Genomic DNA, 19354 nt, shown 5'->3' on the forward strand with positions numbered 1-19354 from the left:
GGTTTGTGAAAAACAGTGTTTTAAAATATGGATTTTTGCATTCGCACCATGATTGAGCCTGTTTAAGCTATGAGTGGTATTTGCTGTGGAAATAATTAAATAGTTAATTATTTAATTTTGGAATAATATTAATTATTTAATTGTGGAAACAAATAATTGTCATATGCTGCTTCATGTTTACACAGCATTTTTTAAGTTTTTAAAGTGCATTTCCATTTCCATGTCTTTTTCTTATTTGATTCCTCCAAGCACCCTCTGAGATCAGTAGGCTATATATTCTTTATTATACAGGTGATTTAGAGGTTTGCTCAACCAAATGGAGATTAGAACCCAAGATTTTGTCCTCATGCAGTTAACGTTCCTTTTGGTGCCACTCAAATCTGTAGCAAATCCTAAGTACAGAAGAGCAAGTGTGGCTGAAAGTCCTGCAGATGGGACTGTGGGAGAAACAGCATAGAGCACAAAACCTTGCCATCTTGACTAATACTCTGTGGGGCTCATAGTTTTGCTTCTTGCTTGGTTGTCTCTAATTTCTCCTCATCATAATGATGACAGTTTTATCAAGTAGGGGTTGTGTTCGGATGCTGGGAACACAAAACCCAAAATAACTGTTAGTTGACCAAGAAGGAGTTTATCTTTCTCCCATAGCAAAAAGTTCAGACATCAAGATTTAGTGGTCAAGCCAAGTTAGAGGCCAGGTGTCTACTGTTTTGCTGATCTTTGCTTCAGTCTCAGAAGACAGTAGCAGCAGCTCTACTTTTATATCTGATTTCCAAGCAGCAAGAGGGGAAGAACAGAAAACAACCCATCATGGGTGTGCATCAAAGGAGTGTCCCTATACTTCTCAGTAGCTCTTCCGGAAACCCATGCAATGGTTTCTATTTCATCTAACGGGTCAAAACCCTGCCAAGTGGCCATGTAGATAATTAGGCCAGGTTCCCCAGCTGCCTTAACAAATCAAGACCAGAGTGATGGTAAGGAAGACAGGAGAATGGATATTGGTTAAGCAAATATCAGACTATCATGGCAGTGTACTAATACTGCTTTTAAAAGCGTTATCGTCTTTGAGTATGCACTCAGGAAAGGTAACCTCTCCCCTAATACACTGCTTTTCTATTTTTCTGGGCACAGTGTCTTTCTGGACACACAAAATGACCCTTTTAAAAAGAGCCCCCATTCCTGAAGATTTGAATATTTTATTTCTTCCCTCAGTCATTACTCCAAAGCCATATCCCAGCTAGCCCAATAACTATGAGAGGTTAAAGAACTCCCAGTTCCTTTAGCTAGAGTAGCGAGTTATGAAAACTGCCCCAGAATATTTTGAATGGCTCAGCCAATCATGTGAGTTTATTGTAGGCTTCCCAGACTTAATGTTATATGTTTCAGGTTGAGCCAGCATTACCCTTCCAGACCCTGTTTTTAATCAGTTTTATTTTGACATTAACTGATCCCAGTTACAGACAAGTTGCATTTTGTGTTCCTAGTCAGGCTTCTAAATGCATGCAATATAATACTCAAATAATGCACACCAATGAATGGTTGCAGATAATTCCTAATTTATAGATTTTCTGATCCTGAGCAGACTGAAAGGCATGCAAACCTTCCATGAAGTCCGTCCAAGGTCAGCATGTTTCAGATTTTCTAGTCATCACTGCTGATAATCCTTTACCCTCATCCTTCTGCTTGCAAACAACATATAATATTTTTATATGTCATTAAGAAACTACATGTCATTAAGAAAAGAATTTAAAGAGCAAAAAATCCCAATAATAGCTATGTTCAAGATCAGGAAAAGGAAAAAACATAGTGCTATGACTTTTCCTTTTCTACTCCCCACTCCTATTTTGTTTTCTCCAGGTCTTTGTTGATTTGTCCATGCAATATCATGTGATGTTCAGTCTCCTTGCCTTCCATGCCATCATTAATGCTAATTAGTTACCTGTTATTAAGAGTCATTAGCTAACCCTTTCCCCCATGCAGTCACACTCCACCCCTCTACACACACACACAGGCAGACTCAGCCACCTACACACACACAGCTGCAGACTCAGCTGGCTCGCCTCCAGCCAGTTTCCACCTCTCTCCTGGCATATAACCTCTGTCCTGGCCCTAATAACCAACCTGAGGCCCCCATCCTTCCTGGAAGCTGCCCAGAAGCATCATTAGCAATTCCTTGGTTAGAACACTGACCTTAGAATCTTGAAGAGGTAGAGGCAATGTAAGCCAGGCTGTTCTCCTGGCTCTTCTTTGAATTATTCTTTCTCTGGTGTCTGCTACTTCTTGGTACTGTAGTTCTTGCATCTAGTATAAAAACACTAAATTTGTTGTCCTATTTTTTTCTCACTTTCCTTTAGCGTCGAGAAGTGGCAAAAACAGTTTTCTGCTTGGTTGTAATTTTTGCTCTTTGCTGGTTCCCTCTTCATTTAAGCCGTATATTGAAGAAAACTGTGTATAATGAGATGGACAAGAACCGATGTGAATTACTTAGGTATGATCCTGTGTACTCGCTAGAAAATTGGAGTTTCTCAGATTTTCATATTTATAATACTTTTACAAAACCAGCTACTCTACATGCCCGTTAGCCCTGAAAATTAAAACTGCAAAGTTGATTTTTTTCTTTAGCTGACATAGCCTATAACTGATCCCAAAATGTGTGCAAGCCACATCTGTTATCTTGCCCCTCCCCTCCTGAGGCTGTGCATAAGGGTTTGAGCTAACCAACTAGTGATGTATCTGTAACTGTCCTGCAAAACTGAAACTGCCATTTAAACAAGCACTTTTTACAAAATTCTAACTGCCACCCATAAGAAATGGCTTCTGGGCAAGAAAAATGCTTATTCTAGGAAGAAATGCTAGTGAGCAGATTTTAAAACAATATATTCTAATTATTCTACACCATTTTCTTTTGCTCTAGTTTCTTACTGCTCATGGATTACATCGGTATTAACTTGGCAACCATGAATTCATGTATAAACCCCATAGCTCTGTATTTTGTGAGCAAGAAATTTAAAAATTGTTTCCAGGTAAGATGATTTTTCAAGTATTTTTTAAAGACAACAAAATGAGTATATTAAACAGTCAACAGACACAGCCAATTCCAGTTGTAATATTACTTTGATCAGCTATACTACTTTTTAGCAGTGAAGTGAAAATCATGTTTTATTACCCAGAAAGAGAGTCAGATTGTCGGCATAACAGAAAAGCAGTTCCTATTTAGACAACCACATACAAAGAGGTTAAAATCAAAAGGACTAAATCGCATGCCAGTTTAGAACCCTCCTTTAGAGAGAAATGTTTCAATGTATGCTCCAGGCCACAGAGAGTACATAAGACCTATTCATACCTTACATTGTCTTAGACTTGAACCAAAGTCTTGACAAAATATAAGCTCTATTGTTAAGAAAGCTCTCACTGATCGAGACCATCCTGGCCAACATGGTGAAACCCTGTCTCTACTAAAAATACAAAAATTAGCTGGGCATGGTGGCGGGCACCTGCAGTCCCAGCTACTCAGAGAATGGCATGAACCCAAGAGGTGGAGCTTGCAGTGAGCCGAGATAGCGCCACTGCACTCCAGCCTGGGCGACAGAGCCAGACTCAGTCTCAAAAAAAAAAAAAAAAAAAAGAAAGGTCTCACTAAATGCTATTTAATTGTGTACTTAGTAATAGAATCTTCAAGGAAAGTAAATGCTTATTGCTGTGGGAATCTGAACAAATATAATTTTATTCAAAATCAGTTTCCTTCTGCTTTCAAACCTCCAGCCAGCTCAGCCACCCATGTCCTTCAGAAGCTCTAAGCCTGTCTTATTGATGTGTAATTTTCTGGTTCCTGAAGTCATTTTAGCATAGGCTTAATCCTCACTGGATTTTGTTATCTTGGACCAGGCTGTTTAACTTTAGCTTATGGTACATATGAGGCAGAGTGCGGTAGAGGTCAAGAATGCAGGCTCTGGAAGCAAAGAGCCTCGATGGACATTACAGCCCTGCGCTTGCTAACTATCTACCCCAGGTCTGGTTAGTGCCTCTCTTGCTTTTTCAGTTTCCTCACCTATAAAATTGGATGATCACAGTATCTCTCTCATAAGGAGGGTAATATATGTAAAATGCTTGAAATAATAAGTGCTCAATATGAGTTGATTACTATTAGGGACAGAGTAGAGAGGAAAAACACAGTAACGACCTGCATGGAACTTACAGTCTAAACAGAGGCAGACATATATTAACCAAGGAATCACACAAACAGATGAAACTCGGTATGGAAGTTTGGGGCCGTATTTCTGAGGTCTTCTTGGAAATGTTTGCCAGTCACAAAACACTCGGCCCAAAATGGATTGACTAACATGCAGGTTAAAATTAGTACATTATATAAGCTGAAATTCATTATTACTTACTCATTAATTTACATATTCATTGGGGGAGGGAAAATCAAGGTAAAAATTATCAGAAATTAACCTCACTTTTTGATGAATCTTCCTAAAAAGGCAGTATATCCAAGAGAAAGAGCCCAAATCTAGAGAGTCCTGGGTTCTAATTCCAGTTCTAACTCTCATTATCCTCTCTGGACCTCACTGTCTTCATTCATAAAGTGGGGGAATAGCATAAAATGGGAGAACATCCAAGGCTGTTGTGAGGATCTGATAAGGTACCTGGTGTGGAGAGCCACACAGGTGGTGCACACTGAAGAAATGCTAGGACGCCCCCACCAGCCCAGCCCTACCCATGCCTGCCCCAAGCTGTGGAGAGCCCTTCCTCTCACCTACAGTGCCTTCCCTTTCTCTTGCACTTGGTAATAAAATTAAAAAGAGAAACAAGGGTTCTATTTCTCTGCACTGGAATGGACAGTGTAACTCCTGCCTGGTGATAACAGGCTCTCCACTCTAGGTTACTGTCAAGGTTCACTTCCCTCGAATGCGAATGGACATTTGCCCCTCATTAGCATGGCCCAGGGCCGCTGTGTTTGGCCGGGAATGGGCTGGTAGGCTCACCTTACTTCGAGTCTGTTCCTTCCCCCAGTCATGCCTCTGCTGCTGCTGTTACCAGTCCAAAAGTCTGATGACCTCGGTCCCCATGAACGGAACAAGCATCCAGTGGAAGAACCACGATCAAAACAACCACAACACAGACCGGAGCAGCCATAAGGATAGCATGAACTGACCACCCTTAGAAGCACTCCTCGGTACTCCCATAATCCTCTCGGAGAAAAAATCACAAGGCAACTGTGACTCCGGGAATCTCTTCTCTGATCCTTCTTCCTTAATTCACTCCCACACCCAAGAAGAAATGCTTTCCAAAACCGCAAGGGTAGACTGGTTTATCCACCCACAACATCTACGAATCGTACTTCTTTAATTGATCTAATTTACATATTCTGCGTGTTGTATTCAGCACTAAAAAATGGTGGGAGCTGGGGGAGAATGAAGACTGTTAAATGAAACCAGAAGGATATTTACTACTTTTGCATGAAAATAGAGCTTTCAAGTACATGGCTAGCTTTTATGGCAGTTCTGGTGAATGTTCAATGGGAACTGGTCACCATGAAACTTTAGAGATTATGACAAGATTTTCTACTTTTTTTAAGTGATTTTTTTGTCCTTCAGCCAAACACAATATGGGCTCAAGTCACTTTTATTTGAAATGTCATTTGGTGCCAGTATTTTTTAACTGCATAATAGCCTAACATGATTATTTGAACTTATTTACACATAGTTTGAAAAAAAAAAGACAAAAATAGTATTCAGGTGAGCAATTAGATTAGTATTTTCCACGTCACTGTTTATTTTTTTAAAACACAAATTCTAAAGCTACAACAAATACTACAGGCCCTTAAAGCACAGTCTGATGACACATTTGGCAGTTTAATAGATGTTACTCAAAGAATTTTTTTAAAACTGTATTTTATTTTTTAAATGGTGTTTTATTACAAGGGACCTTGAACATGTTTTGTATGTTAAATTCAAAAGTAATGCTTCAATCAGATAGTTCTTTTTCACAAGTTCAATCTGTTTTTCATGTAAATTTTGTATGAAAAATCAATGTCAAGTACCAAAATGTTAATGTATGTGTCATTTAACTCTGCCTGAGACTTTCAGTGCACTGTATATAGAAGTCTAAAGCACACCTAAGAGAAAAAGATCGAATTTTTCAGATGATTTGGAAATTTTCATTCAGGTATTTGTAATAGTGACATATATATGTATATACATATCACCTCCTATTCTCTTAATTTTTCTTAAAATGTTAACTGGCAGTAAGTCTTTTTTGATCATTCCCTTTTCCATATAGGAAACATAATTTTGAAGTGGCCAGATGAGTTTATCATGTCAGTGAAAAATAATTACCCACAAATGCCACCAGAACTTATGATTCTTCACTTCTTGGGGTTTTCAGTATGAACCTAACTCCCCACCCCAACATCTCCCTCCCACATTGTCACCATTTCAAAGGGCCCACAGTGACTTTTGCTGGGCATTTTCCCAGATGTTTACAGACTGTGAGTACAGCAGAAAATCTTTTACTAGTGTGTGTGTATATATATAAACAATTGTAAATTTCTTTTAGCCCATTTTTCTAGACTCTCTCTGTGGAATGTATTTGTGTGTGTGATATATGCATGTGTGTGATGGTATGTATGGATTTAATCTAATCTAATAATTGTGCCCCGCAGTTGTGCCAAAGTGCATAGTCTGAGTAAAATCTAGGTGATTGTTCATCATGACAACCTGCCTCAGTCCATCTTAACCTGTAACAACCTTCTGCATTCATAAATCTTGTAATCATGTTACCATTACAAATGGGATATAAGAGGCAGCGTGAAAGCAGATGAGCTGTGGACTAGCAATATAGGGTTTTGTTTGGTTGGTTGGTTTGATAAAGCAGTATTTGGGGTCGTATTGTTTCCTGTGCTGGAGCAAAAGTCATTACACTTTGAAGTATTATATTGTTCTTATCCTCAATTCAATGTGGTGATGAAATTGCCAGGTTGTCTGATGTTTCTTTCAGACTTCACCAGACAGATTGCTGATAATAAATTAGGTAAGATAATTTGTTGGGCCATATTTTAGGACAGGTAAAATAACATCAGGTTCCAGTTGCTTAAATTGCAAGGCTAAGAAGTACTGCCCTTTTGTGTGTTAGCAGTCAAATCTATTATTCCACTGGCACATCATATGCAGTGATATATGCCTATAATATAAGCCATAGGTTCACACCATTTTGTTTAGACAATTGTCTTTTTTTCAAGATGCTTTGTTTCTTTCATATGAAAAAAATGCATTTTATAAATTCAAAAAGTCATAGATTTCTGAAGGCTTCAACGTGCATTTTATTTATGGACTGGTAAGTAACTGTGGTTTACTAGTAGGAATATTTCCAATTTCTACCTTTACTACATCTTTTCAACAAGTAACTTTGTAGAAATGAGCCAGAAGCCAAGGCCCTGAGTTGGCAGTGGCCCATAAGTATAAAATAAAAGTTTACAGAAACCTTGCAAGTGTCTCTTCATTTTTACATAGTTTTCCATAGAAAATGTTTGTTACATAATGCCTGTTGCAAACCTCTCCTTAGTAATATCCTGGAAAGCAGTTTACTATCAAACAGGTACTTCCTACCTCTATTCTCAACCAACCTATTTTGTTGTACTGAGCATTTAACTCTGTCATTCATTCCTTCATTTACCTTTTCAGTAAGTTTAATTGGGCATCTACTATGCACCAGGCATTCTTCCAGATATTGGGGACATAGTAAACAAAACAGACAAAGTTCCTGATCCCACGGAGCTTGCATTCTAGGCAATAAACAATTACAGTCAATAAGCAATATGTCAGGTAGATACCTGGAGGAAAAGATTCATATATATCCAACTGTTTACTTGACATCCACAGTTGGATGGCTAGTACACCATAATATATGCGGAATGAAGCTCCTGATATTTTCCAGCTTACCCTGCCTAATATTCCTCTGCTCAGTTATAGACAGTCCAATTTTTTAGGAGTTGTTCAGGATAAAAACTTTGAAGTCATTGCTCATTCCTTTTCCTCACACCTTTTAGCCAACATCTCCATAAGTCCTGAGAGCTCTATCTTCAGAATATATCCAGAACCTGACCACTTCTCTGTCTCTGCCTCTACCTCCCTAGTCTGAGCACCATCTTCTCTTGCCAGGATAACCACAATAGGCTCCTGACATGCCTACTCATTTCCAGCCTTATAAACAGCTGTATTCCAGTTGGAGCCAGTCTCTCCTCTCCCATAAGTGATTAGGTTAGGCGAGGCTGACCAGCATCCTCTGGGAGTTTCTCAGTAAGAACTAAGTCAGATAGAGCTATTTTCCTACTAAAGCAGGGCTGGGAGGTTGTGAGCCTGGGCGTGGCTGGACGCTGTGGTTGAGCATTATGAAGAAAGTCAATCTAGAGTGTCATGAAGATGAAGAAGAGCATCAAAGTCCCCAGTTCTAGCTCTCCTTGATGCTTTCTTATGGCTTCAGTAAACAAACCAACACATTTACCTTTTCACCTACACTAGTTAAATCTGGTTTTCTGTTGCTTGCAATATGCACATTCTAAGACCATCTCATCTAAGTTATCTTGAGTTATCTTTTGTTGTCGTTAACTTAATAGACTTTATGTTTTTTAGAGCTGTTCTAGGTTTACAGAAAAATTGATCCAAAATTACAGAAAATTCCTACATGCCCTCCTTTCTCCCCCCTTCTCCACACAGTTTCCCCCTATTTTTTACACCTTGTATTAGTGTGGCACATTTGTTACAGTAAACGAACCAATATGGATGCAATATTATTAACTAAAGACTATAGTTTACATTAAGGTTCACTCTGTGCTCGACATTCTATGGCTTTGGACAAATGTATAATATCACATATCCACCATTACAGTATCATTCAGAAGAGCCCCACTGCCCTAAAAATCCCTGTGCTGCATCATTTCATCCATCCCTCCATCCCCTTCTTGATTTATCTGTTCACTCAACACAAATACTATGAACAACCATCATATTACATTGTGCTAATAGCTGGGAACAGGAAATCAGATGAATAAATAAATAAATGCAGTGACGAGCTTTGTGGTGACTCAACAGACGTCAGCATAGAGGCTGGTAAAGGCACAAAGGAAAGAGTAGTCAAAATTCTTTTAACTTCAGTTGGTGAGCATCAGCAGACAAGTATGAGGGCCTTTGCTTCCACAACTCTCATTTTACTTTGCATGAACATTATGTCACCTCTAGGAAAATGGCATAAGAATAAGCAATATAGTATTGTCTCTACATTGTGAGTTTTTATAAAGTCAGTAAATACATATTATTTTCCATTCAAAAGTAATTTAAAATTATCAAAATAATGAAACACAATTCCTAGATATAATTAGGAAATACCTGAGACAAATGTCAATCTTTGACTAATCTATTACCTCTATTGTTATTCTTAGGAGTATCACTAGTCCATGAGATAGCATGGAAAACCTTTTATGTGTAGAGTGAAGGGAAATGTACTGCCAGCCTTCCCAAACCACTGCAAGCTCATGATTCTGAGTCTTCTATTTCTTTATTTGTAAAATAATAGAGTACAGCCCTGTATTTATTGATTTTACTCCATACTTCAAAGCAAAGTTAAATCAGAGTGCAAGTTCACCATATGCAGTTGAATGTTTCTGAAATTCCAATGGGGTCTTCACAATTAAAACCCAGTGGTTTTTTGTTTTTTTTTTAATAATCCTACATTTGAAGAAGTTTCTGCCATACTTTTCTCTAAATAGTAACAAAGACAAACCAAGGTCTATATTTGGTCAGCACTGATGTATTTTGACTTTTTTGTTTTTAAAACTGAAAGGGGACAGACTTGGGTTCCTAGAATCAGGAAAGAATCAAAGATTGAAAATAGCATTGTAACTGCAAAACTGGGCTTTCCCTATGAGGCATGCTAGAATAGTTCACTTTTGATTTGATGAAGCCAGAACTCATTGTATCTCCTACTTTCCCAAGCTTTTAGCATCAATATTATTCAGTAGATTCTACCAGCTGTATTTCTTTGGGGGTGGTAATAAATTAGGAACAGCAATGCCAACCCTAGTTAGAATCGGAAGAGTCATGGAATCTTCCTAGAGGAATATAGAGAATTCCACAAATTTTTCCCTTTTAGTCCTAAACCACAGGCCCTTTATCTAGTTTATCTAAATGGAACTGATCATCTTTTACTTGAATTTGATTCTATGAAGGTAGATACAACTGTATACTTGATGTTGTGTGATAGATTTGTCCCAGGTGGGAGTAATGACCCTGTGCGGTCTGCATACTACCACATTGTCAGCCAAATCACAGGCCCAAGGCACCTCCAGAGCACACAGAGCACAGCTCTGACTCACTGCATTTTTTTCTTTTTTTTTTTTTTTTTTTGCAGGGTGGGTGGTTTGTTTTGTTCTGTTTTGAGACAGGATCTCACTCTATTGCACAGGTTGGAGTGGAGTGGTGCAACCTCGGTTCACTGCAGCCTTGACCTCCTGGGCTCAAGCAATCCTCCCATCTCAGCTTCCCCAGTAGCTGGCACTACAGACACATGTCACCATACTTCGCTACTTTTTGTATTTTTAGTAGAGACGGGGTTTCACCATGTTGCCCAGGGAGGTCTCAAACTCCTGGGCTCAAGGAATCCACCCACCTCAGCCTCCCAACGGGCTGGGATTACAGGCGTGAGCCACCCCACTCGTCCTCTTACTCACTCCATTTGTGCATGCTTTTTTCAGAATAATGCCATTTCTCCATGAACTATAGCTCTCTATTTCTCTCAAAGTATGACTTTTAGTGTTAACTTCAATTAAGTGCTTGTGCTTTTAAAATATCCTAAAATGAGAACATCTAAGTGTGAGCAAGTAAAGGGAATACATTTGTGCCTAATGAAAAATTAATGTCATAGGTCCAACTTTTTCTCTATGTTATGAAACCTGATAGGGATAGGCCTGGATTACTCTCCCTCACTCTCAGTCAAAATTCCATTGGGACAAATGGAATTCTGCTGACCAACTTACATCTAGCAAGCAGAGCCAACCCCTGGAGCTGGGGGTAGAAGGGTGATTTCCCAAAGAAAGGAGAATTGGCCGGACGCAGTGGCTCACACCTGTAATCCCAACACTTTGGGAAGCCAAGGTGGGTGGATCACCTGAGGTCAAGAGTTCAAGACCAGCCTGGCCAACATTGCTAAAGCCCATCTCCACTAATATTACAAAAGTTAGCTAAGCATGGTGGTAGGTGCCTGTAATCCCAGTTACTCGGGAGGCTGAGGGAGGAGAATTGGTTGAACCCAGGAGGTGGAGGTTGCAGTGAGCCGAGATCACTCCACTGCATGCCAGCCTGGGTGACAGAGCAAGACTCTGTCTCAAAAAAAAAAAAAAAAAAAAGAAAGGAGACTTGTCTATATATCTTGCTACTCCTTATTTCAGCTCCTTTTTGACATACTTAGCTCAGTTCATTCATCAATTGTTATTAGTTTTTAAAAATAATTTTCCCTTTCAAATTATAAAAAGAATATATCAAATATGTCAATAATGTCTTTAAAACTCTTACAGAACAATAATTAATGAACAATCCATGTATATATGGAGGGAAACCCTATATATGGTGATATGGTTTGGCTCTGTGTCCTCACCCATATCTCATCTTGTAGCTCCCATAATTCCCACATGCTGTGGGAGAGACCCAATAGGAGATGATTGAATCATGGGGGCAGGTCTTTCCCATGCTATTCTTGTGATAGTGCATAAGTCTCATGAGATCTGATGGTTTTTAAAAGGGGAGTTTCCCTCCACAAGCTCTCTTCTCTTGTCTGCCGCCATGTGAGACATGCCTTTCACCTTCTGCCATGATTGTGAGGCCTTCCCAGACACATAAAACTGTAAGTCCAATAAACCTCTTTCTTTTGTAAATTGCCCAGTCTCGGGTATGTCTTTATCAGCAGCTTGAAAACGGACTAATACATATGGGGATATATATCTGACTTATCCAGTCCTTTGCTACCCTAAACAAGACAGTGCTGTACATCATTGTCAAGTCTCCAGGGGGATTTGCATGATTTCTCTGGGAGATGTAAGCAGGACTGCTGCTGGATCATAAGGTTTGTGCATAGTTAATATCACCAGTTACAGCCAGGATGTCTCCAGAATGGCCAAACTAGTCCTGGGTTGATCCATCATTGAAGAGTTCAGCAGCTCCAGATGCCATGAAATTGCCCCACTTTACACTGGAACCATCACGATGGAGGAGCATACACTGTTAGGGACACGTAAGCAGACACTGTCAAAGACCAGACCGGACCCCCTTGCATCCATTTTACCAGCTCTCTTCACTCATCTCCAGCTTCAATGTTTTGGGGTTTTTTTGTTGGATTTTGTTTGTTTTTGAAACAGTGTCTCACTCTTTCACCCAGGCTGGAGTGCAGTGGTATGATCACAGCTCACTACAGCCTCGACCTCCTGGGCTCTAGAAATCCTCCCACCCCAGCCTCCTGAGTAGCTGGGAGTACAGGTGCATGCCACCACACCTGACTTTCTTTTATTTTTTTACTTTTTGTTTTTAGTAGAGAGGGGGGTCTCGCTATGTTACCCAGGCTGGTCTCGAACTCCTGGGCTCAGCAGTGTTTCTACTGCTTAATATTTACACCTGCAACATTCGGTGGCTCGCCCTTGGACACTGGAGCCCACCTAGACTGTAAGAAGAACTGCCTGGGAATTGTATGTCCTCCTCCACCCCCACCACGACCTATAGCCAATGACTTACTGGTGTGGACTTACACCAGCTCTTGTATCTCAAGGTGGGGTAAACACCTTGCACCCTGGAGATCAGGCTGAGTCTGGGACTTCACCTGACATCTCAACTTTACTTAGTTTCTCTCTTTCCTTCCCGCAGCCTACTTCTTCCACTCCCTTACTAATTTCCTCTGGAAGCTGTGCCTTAACAAACCACTTACACCCAAATCCTTGGTTCAAGGTCAGCTTCAGGAAGAATCTGGGCAAAGACACACATTTCTATTTCACTGCTGAACATAAATGACAAATTCCAGACATTGATCATGTTAGATTCTTCAACATACTAAATTTGGGCTCCTATTTAAAACTACTTTCACTTTCTTTACTGGGCCATCTTAGTGTAATATACTAAAATCTCTCCTAATTGACAATCCAAGCTTCCTCCCCCACAGCTGCAGTCCCAGCTGCTGTCAAAGAGCATGGCTTTTCTGTGGGATAGTCACGTCGACCCCTGTAGGAATCCATTTCAGACTCTCAGCGGGTATGACTGTTAGGTGTTTCTGTGTCTCCAAATGTTACTCATGCCAGAAAGCAGCTGCAATTGCCCTTTACAGAACACGCCCCTCTCAAATAGCTGTCACGTGAAAATTTGAGTCATTTATGAAGCTGCAAACCAGTAAGAGAGGTAACAAGATTAAGTCAGGGTGGGCGGGAAAGTGCAGGCAGCAAACACAGGCTGCTCGTCCAAGGAGTGTGACTGTGAGAACACTTGGGAACTCGGGCAGCAGTCAGAGGAAACAGCAGGGGCAAAGGAAAGGTGTATGTATATTCAAGAAAAATACAACCTCAGCGTTTTTAGGACAGAAGAATTGACACCAGTGAAAGGAAAAAATTGTGTAGGGATGAAAATAAAAAGATACTTGATAGGTGAAGTTCCCAGAGAAGGTGAGAGGGGGAGGAAATGGCAGTCTTGGAAAGGAAGAAGGTCTTCACTGATGATCAAAGGTGCCTATGTCTCCAGGCATAGGATTTCCTATGAGTTCCATGTCCTCTGTCTGTATGTTAGGCTTAAGGACAAAGGCCTATTTGTGCCATACATAGAAAAGTGCCTGTATTAGGCCGTTCTCACATCACTATAAAAATACCTGAGACTGGGTAATTTATAAAGAAAAGAGGTTTAATTGCCTCCTGGTTCTGTAGGCTTTACAGGAGATAACATGGTGCTGGCATCTGCTCAGCTTCTAGGGAGGCCTTGGGAAGCTTACAATCAGGGTGGAAGGTGGAGGGGGAGCAGGTATGTCACATGGCAAAAGCAGGGGCAAGGGAGAGACAGTGGGGGGAAGCTCTCTTCACTCATCTCCAATACTTTTAAACAATCAGATTTTGTGATAACTCACTATCATGAAAACAGCACTAAACCATGAGGGATCTGCCTCCATGTACCAAACACCTCTCACCAGTTCTCACTTCCAACATTGGTGATATGGTTTGGCTGTGTCCCCACCCAAATCTCATCTTGAACTGTAGCTCCCATAATCCCCACTTGTTGTGGGAAGGACCTGGTGGGAGGTAATTGAATCATGGGGTCAGGTTTTTCCCAGGCTATTCTCGTGACAGTGAATAAGTCTCATGAGATCTGATGGCTTTATAAAGGGCAGCTCCCTTGCACATGCTCTCTTGCCTGCCACCATGTAAGATGTGCCTTTGTTCCTCCTTTGCCTTCTGCCATGATTGTGAGTCCTCCTCAGCCATGTGGAACTCTGAGTCCATTAAACCTCTTTTTCTTTATAAATTACCCAGTCTCAGGTTTTTCTTCATAGCAGTATGAAAATGAACTAATACAATAAATTGGTACTGGTAGAGTGGGGTACTGCTATAAGAATACCTGAAAATGTGGAAGTGACTTTGGAGCTGGGTAACAGGCAGAGGTTGGAACAGTTTGGAGGGCTCAGAAGAAGACGGAAAAATATGGGAAAGTTTGGAACTTCCTAGAGACTTGGAGGGCTCAGAAGACAAGAAGATGTGGGAAAGTTTGGAACTTCCTAGAGATTTGTTGAATGGCTTTGACCAAAATGCTGATAGTGAAATGGACTATAAGGTCCTGGCTGAGGTGGTCTCAGATGGAGATGAGGATTGTTGGGAACTGGAGCAAAGTTGACTCTTGCTATGTTTTGGCAAAGAGACTGGCAGTATTTTGCCCCTGCCCTAGAGATCTGTGGAACTTTCAACTTGAGAGAGATGATTTAGGGTATCTGGTGGAAGAAATTTCTAAGCAACAAAGTGTTCAAGAGGTGACTTGGGTGTTACTAAATGCATTCAGTTTTATGTATTCACAAAGATATGGTTTGGAATTGGAACTTGTGTTTAAAAGGGAAGCAGAGGATAAAAGCTTGGAAAATTTGCAGCCTAATGATGCAATAGAAAAGAAAAACCCATTTTCTGAGGAGAAATTCAAGCCTGCTGCAGAAATTTACATAAGTATCAAGGACCCAAGTGTTAATTACAGGACAATGGGGAAAATGTCTCCCAGGCATGTCTGAGGTCTTCACGGCAGCCCCTCCCAATACAAGCAGGGAGGCCTAAGAGGAAAAAATAGTTTTCTGTGCTGGGCCTAAGGCCTTGCTGTTTTGTGCAGTCTTGGGACTTGATGCCCTGTGTCCCAGCTGTGGATAAAAGGGGCCAACGTACAGTTCAAGTCATTGCTTCAGAGGGTGCAAGCCCCAAGCCTTGACAGCTTACACATGGTATCAGGCCTGCAGGTGAGCACAGGTCAAGAACTGAGGTTTGAGAACCTCCACCTAGATTTCAGAGGATGTATGGAACTCCTGGATGTTCTGGCAGAGGTGTGCTGCTGGGGCAGAGCCCTCATGGAGAACCTCTGCTAGGGCAGTGGGGAAGGGAAATGTGGGGTGGGAGCCCCCACACAGAGTCCTCACTGGAGCACTGTCTAGTGGAGCTGTGAGAAGAGGGCAACTAGCCTCCAGTCCCCAGAATGGTAGATCCACCAACAGCTTGCACTGTGCACCTGGAAAAGCTGCAGACATTCAATGCCAGCAGCCAGGAGAGGGGCTATACTCTGCAAAGCCACAGTGGCAGAGCTGCCTGAGACCATGGGAATCCACCTCTTGCATCAGCATGGCCTGGATGTGAGACATGAAGTCAAAGGAGATCATTTGGAGCTTTAAGATTTGACTGCCCCACTGGATTTCGGACTTAGCCCCTTTGTTTTTGCCAATTTCTCCTGTTTGGAACGAGTGTATTTACCCAATGCCTGTACCCCACTGTATCTAGGAAGTAACTAACTTGCTTTTGATTTTACAGGCTCTTAGGCAGAAGGGACTTGCATTGTCTCAGATGAGACTTTGGACTGTGGACTTTTGAGTTAATGCTGAAATGAGTTAAGACTTTGGGGGACTGTTGAAAAGACATAATCAGTTTTAAAATTTGAGGACATGAGATTTTGGAGGGTCCCAGGGTAGAATGATATGGTTTGGGTCTGCCCCACCAAAATCTCATCTTGAACTGTAGCCCTCATAATCCCCACATGTCGTGGGCAGGACCTGGTGGGAGGTAATCAAATCATGGGGGCAGGTTTTTCCCTTGCTATTCTCGTGATAGTTCATAAGGCTTATGAGATCTGATGGTTTTATAAAGGGCAGTTCCCCCGCACATGCTCTCTTGCCTGCCACCATGTAAGATGTGCTTTTGCTCCTCCCTTGCCTTCGGCCATGATTGTGAGACTTCCCCAACCATGTGGAACCATGAGTCCGTTCAACCTCTTTTTCTTTATACCCAGTCTCAGATATTTCTTCATAGCAGTATGAAAATGGACTAATACAATTGGGAATTACAATTCAGCATGAGATTTGGGCACAGACAAATATCTAAACTATATCAGTGCCTTTTTAAATAGTGCCTTATAGGAGCATCCTGGAAAGATAACCATCCAATGCACCAGTATGAACACTTTACCTTGGCCACCATCTAGCCAGGGGAACTAGGGGAAGACTCACCTAGGGCTGGAGTCAGAAGGCATCTCAGTCATGCTCAAGGCTATTTTTGTGTACCAGTGGAAACATAACTGTGCAGATTTTTTCTATAAGGAATATTCATTGCTCTGGCAGTCAAATACACACACACACACTTTATATACATATATATGTGTATATATATATATATAATTTTTTATGATAATGATGTTTAAACTTCCTCAGTTTAACAGTTGACTATACACTATATACCCAAGTTAAATCAAAATCTTTTCTTTATATATGTATGCTTTCTTAGAGAACCAATCAGAGAAAATACATTTCCAAGAAGCTGAAGGTGTATACTATCTGCATATATCCCTTAATCTTTTATTTGACAGATATGTCCTAATCTCAAAGCTGTTCCACATTAAAGAGTCTTTCTAAGTGTTCCAAATCTATCAGTTAGGGTTGCTGCAGGAGATGAAGCCCCAGGGCAGTCTAACGTGCCTATCTTCCACTCCTGTGTATGTCTACGGAAAATCTATAAAATAGTAGCTTGTCCCAGCCTGGGCAACATGGTGAAACCCACCTCTACCAAAAAAATATAAAAATTAGCCTGACATGTTCATGCATGCCTGCAGTCTCAGCTACTCAGGCGGCTGAGGTTGGAGGATTGCTTGAACCCTGGAGGCAGAGGTTGCAGTGAGCCAAGATCGTGCCACTTGCACTCCAGCTAGGTGACAGAGAGAGACCCTGTTTCAAAAAAAAAAAAAATAGTAGACTGTTTTCTAACTCCTTCCTTCCCCTCCCACACACCTCCACCAAGTGCTAGATTCCAAATATACTTGGCCTCAATATTCATCAGGCAGAAGGGATTCTGAGTTCACCACTTTCTCTACATTGTCCCCCTATTTCTCAGATCCAGTATCATTTTAAATATCCAACAATTACAATATGAATTGCAAAACTCCTTGGACTTGGTTAGGTGGTATAGCCACTCATTTTTGTAATCAGCCCAGAATTTCAGGTCTTTTTCAATCAAAATATAGAAGGATCATGGGAGCTTAATACTCTACTGAACCATGAATTGGTTGAGGCAAAATAATGGCATTACCTCTGACCACGCGTGAGATCACTCGTCATTTCACCAGGTTGTTGCAGAATACTCCAAAGACTATTCTCTGGTTATGCTCATGAACTCTCATCCAGAAATTACGCTGCATGGTGTACAATCCTACAAGATTTTGCCTCTGTCGATCACACAGTATGCAACAAGTTAAAGGTGGTTGTCCTGATTTCAGCTCTCTCCTTGGAGAGATCTTATTTGACCCTACAATCTAAACTAGCCACCGAGTCACCCTATCATACCACTCTGTTTAAATTCTCTGCATAGGCTGAGCGTGGTGGCTTACACCTGTAATCCCAGCACTTTGGGAGGCCAAGGTGGGTGGATCACGAGGTCAGGAGTTCAAGACCAGCCTAGCCAACATAGTGAAACCCCATCTCTACTAAAAATACAAAAAAAAAAATTAGCCTGGTGTGGTGGCAGGTGCCTGTAGTCCCAGCTACTTGGGAGGCTGAGGCAGGAGAAGCACTTGAAACTGGGAGGCGGAGGTTGCAGTGAGCCAAGATTGCACCACTGCACTCCAGCCTGGGTGACACAGTGAGACTCTGTCTCAAAAAAAAAAATTATCTGCATAGCACATGCTGCTAAATGATATTTTTCTTGCTCATTTAATTGTTTGTCTAGTGCTTGTGTCCTTCCACTAGGTAAAGGACCGGCTCTATCTTATTTATTGTGATATTCCTAGTGCCTAGAATAATTCTGGATGCCACGTAGTAAGCCCCCAATATGTATACGTTAGGTGAACTAAATCAAGGTGTTACAATAGGAAATGGCAAAGGTTGCCTAGAACTTCCATGAGGCTACATTTAATGGTCAGAGAAAGCCTCCCTGAGGAGGTGATGTTTGGGGGAAACCTATGTAATGACATTTAGGTAAGAGTATAAGGGTTTGATTATTATGCTGACCTGCATATTTTAGTTTTCATATGAAATTGTTTTTTAAACAAAGGCCATTATAACTATTCTAAGAATGACCAGAAAAACTGTGAGATTGGCCAAGATTCCAACAGAACAGGTATAGGACCTAGACCTTCAGTGTGGGTTTAAAAGTGATAATAAGAAAAATCATCTTAAATGCCTCTCTAAACATTTTTCCTTTCAGTAATCCAGAGATTTTTTAATCCCTAAAACCCTATCCACCATTAAGATTTGAGAGGAGAGGGCAGAGGAAACACCCAGAACAACAAAGTCGTCAGTGGAGGATTTCAAAACCAATGATGAAAGAAGTATCTACCAGATTGAGGAGAGGGCACACACCCCTCCTGAGCAGCAGGAGAGCTTAGCAGGGAGCAAAGTGCACGCCCTGCCTGTATTCTTTAGGATCTCAGTGGTCCCACTCTGGACCCCTAAGATTTAGCCAGTGGAGGGGTTGAATGTGGAGCCAGAAATGAGGCAGAGAAGAGAGATAAGCTAGAAACCTCAAACTGGCGAGTTGTGCCCTGGGTGGAAAAAGGCCCTCAGGCACTGCAATTCCTGTCTGGGACAGAGGGCAGACCACCACACCACACATAGTGCC

The 19354-nt window shown here is 41.1% G+C and overlaps 1 protein-coding gene across 1 annotated transcript in view; it reads left to right on the forward strand.

Annotated features, from left to right (window-relative positions):
* Positions 1-7489, forward strand: part of EDNRA (endothelin receptor type A) — a 65872-nt gene extending 58383 nt beyond the window's left edge. Inside the window, exons 6-8 of the mRNA XM_034959222.3 lie at positions 2355-2488; positions 2915-3023; positions 5014-7489. Coding sequence (XP_034815113.1) covers positions 2355-2488; positions 2915-3023; positions 5014-5154 — 384 coding nt within the window. The 3' untranslated portion in view covers positions 5155-7489. The remainder of the gene's footprint in view (positions 1-2354; positions 2489-2914; positions 3024-5013) is intronic.
* Positions 7490-19354: the final 11865 nt, after the last annotated feature.

The sequence above is a fragment of the Pan paniscus genome, chromosome 3 (assembly GCF_029289425.2).
Source record: "Pan paniscus chromosome 3, NHGRI_mPanPan1-v2.0_pri, whole genome shotgun sequence".
Classification (NCBI taxonomy): domain Eukaryota; kingdom Metazoa; phylum Chordata; class Mammalia; order Primates; family Hominidae; genus Pan; species Pan paniscus.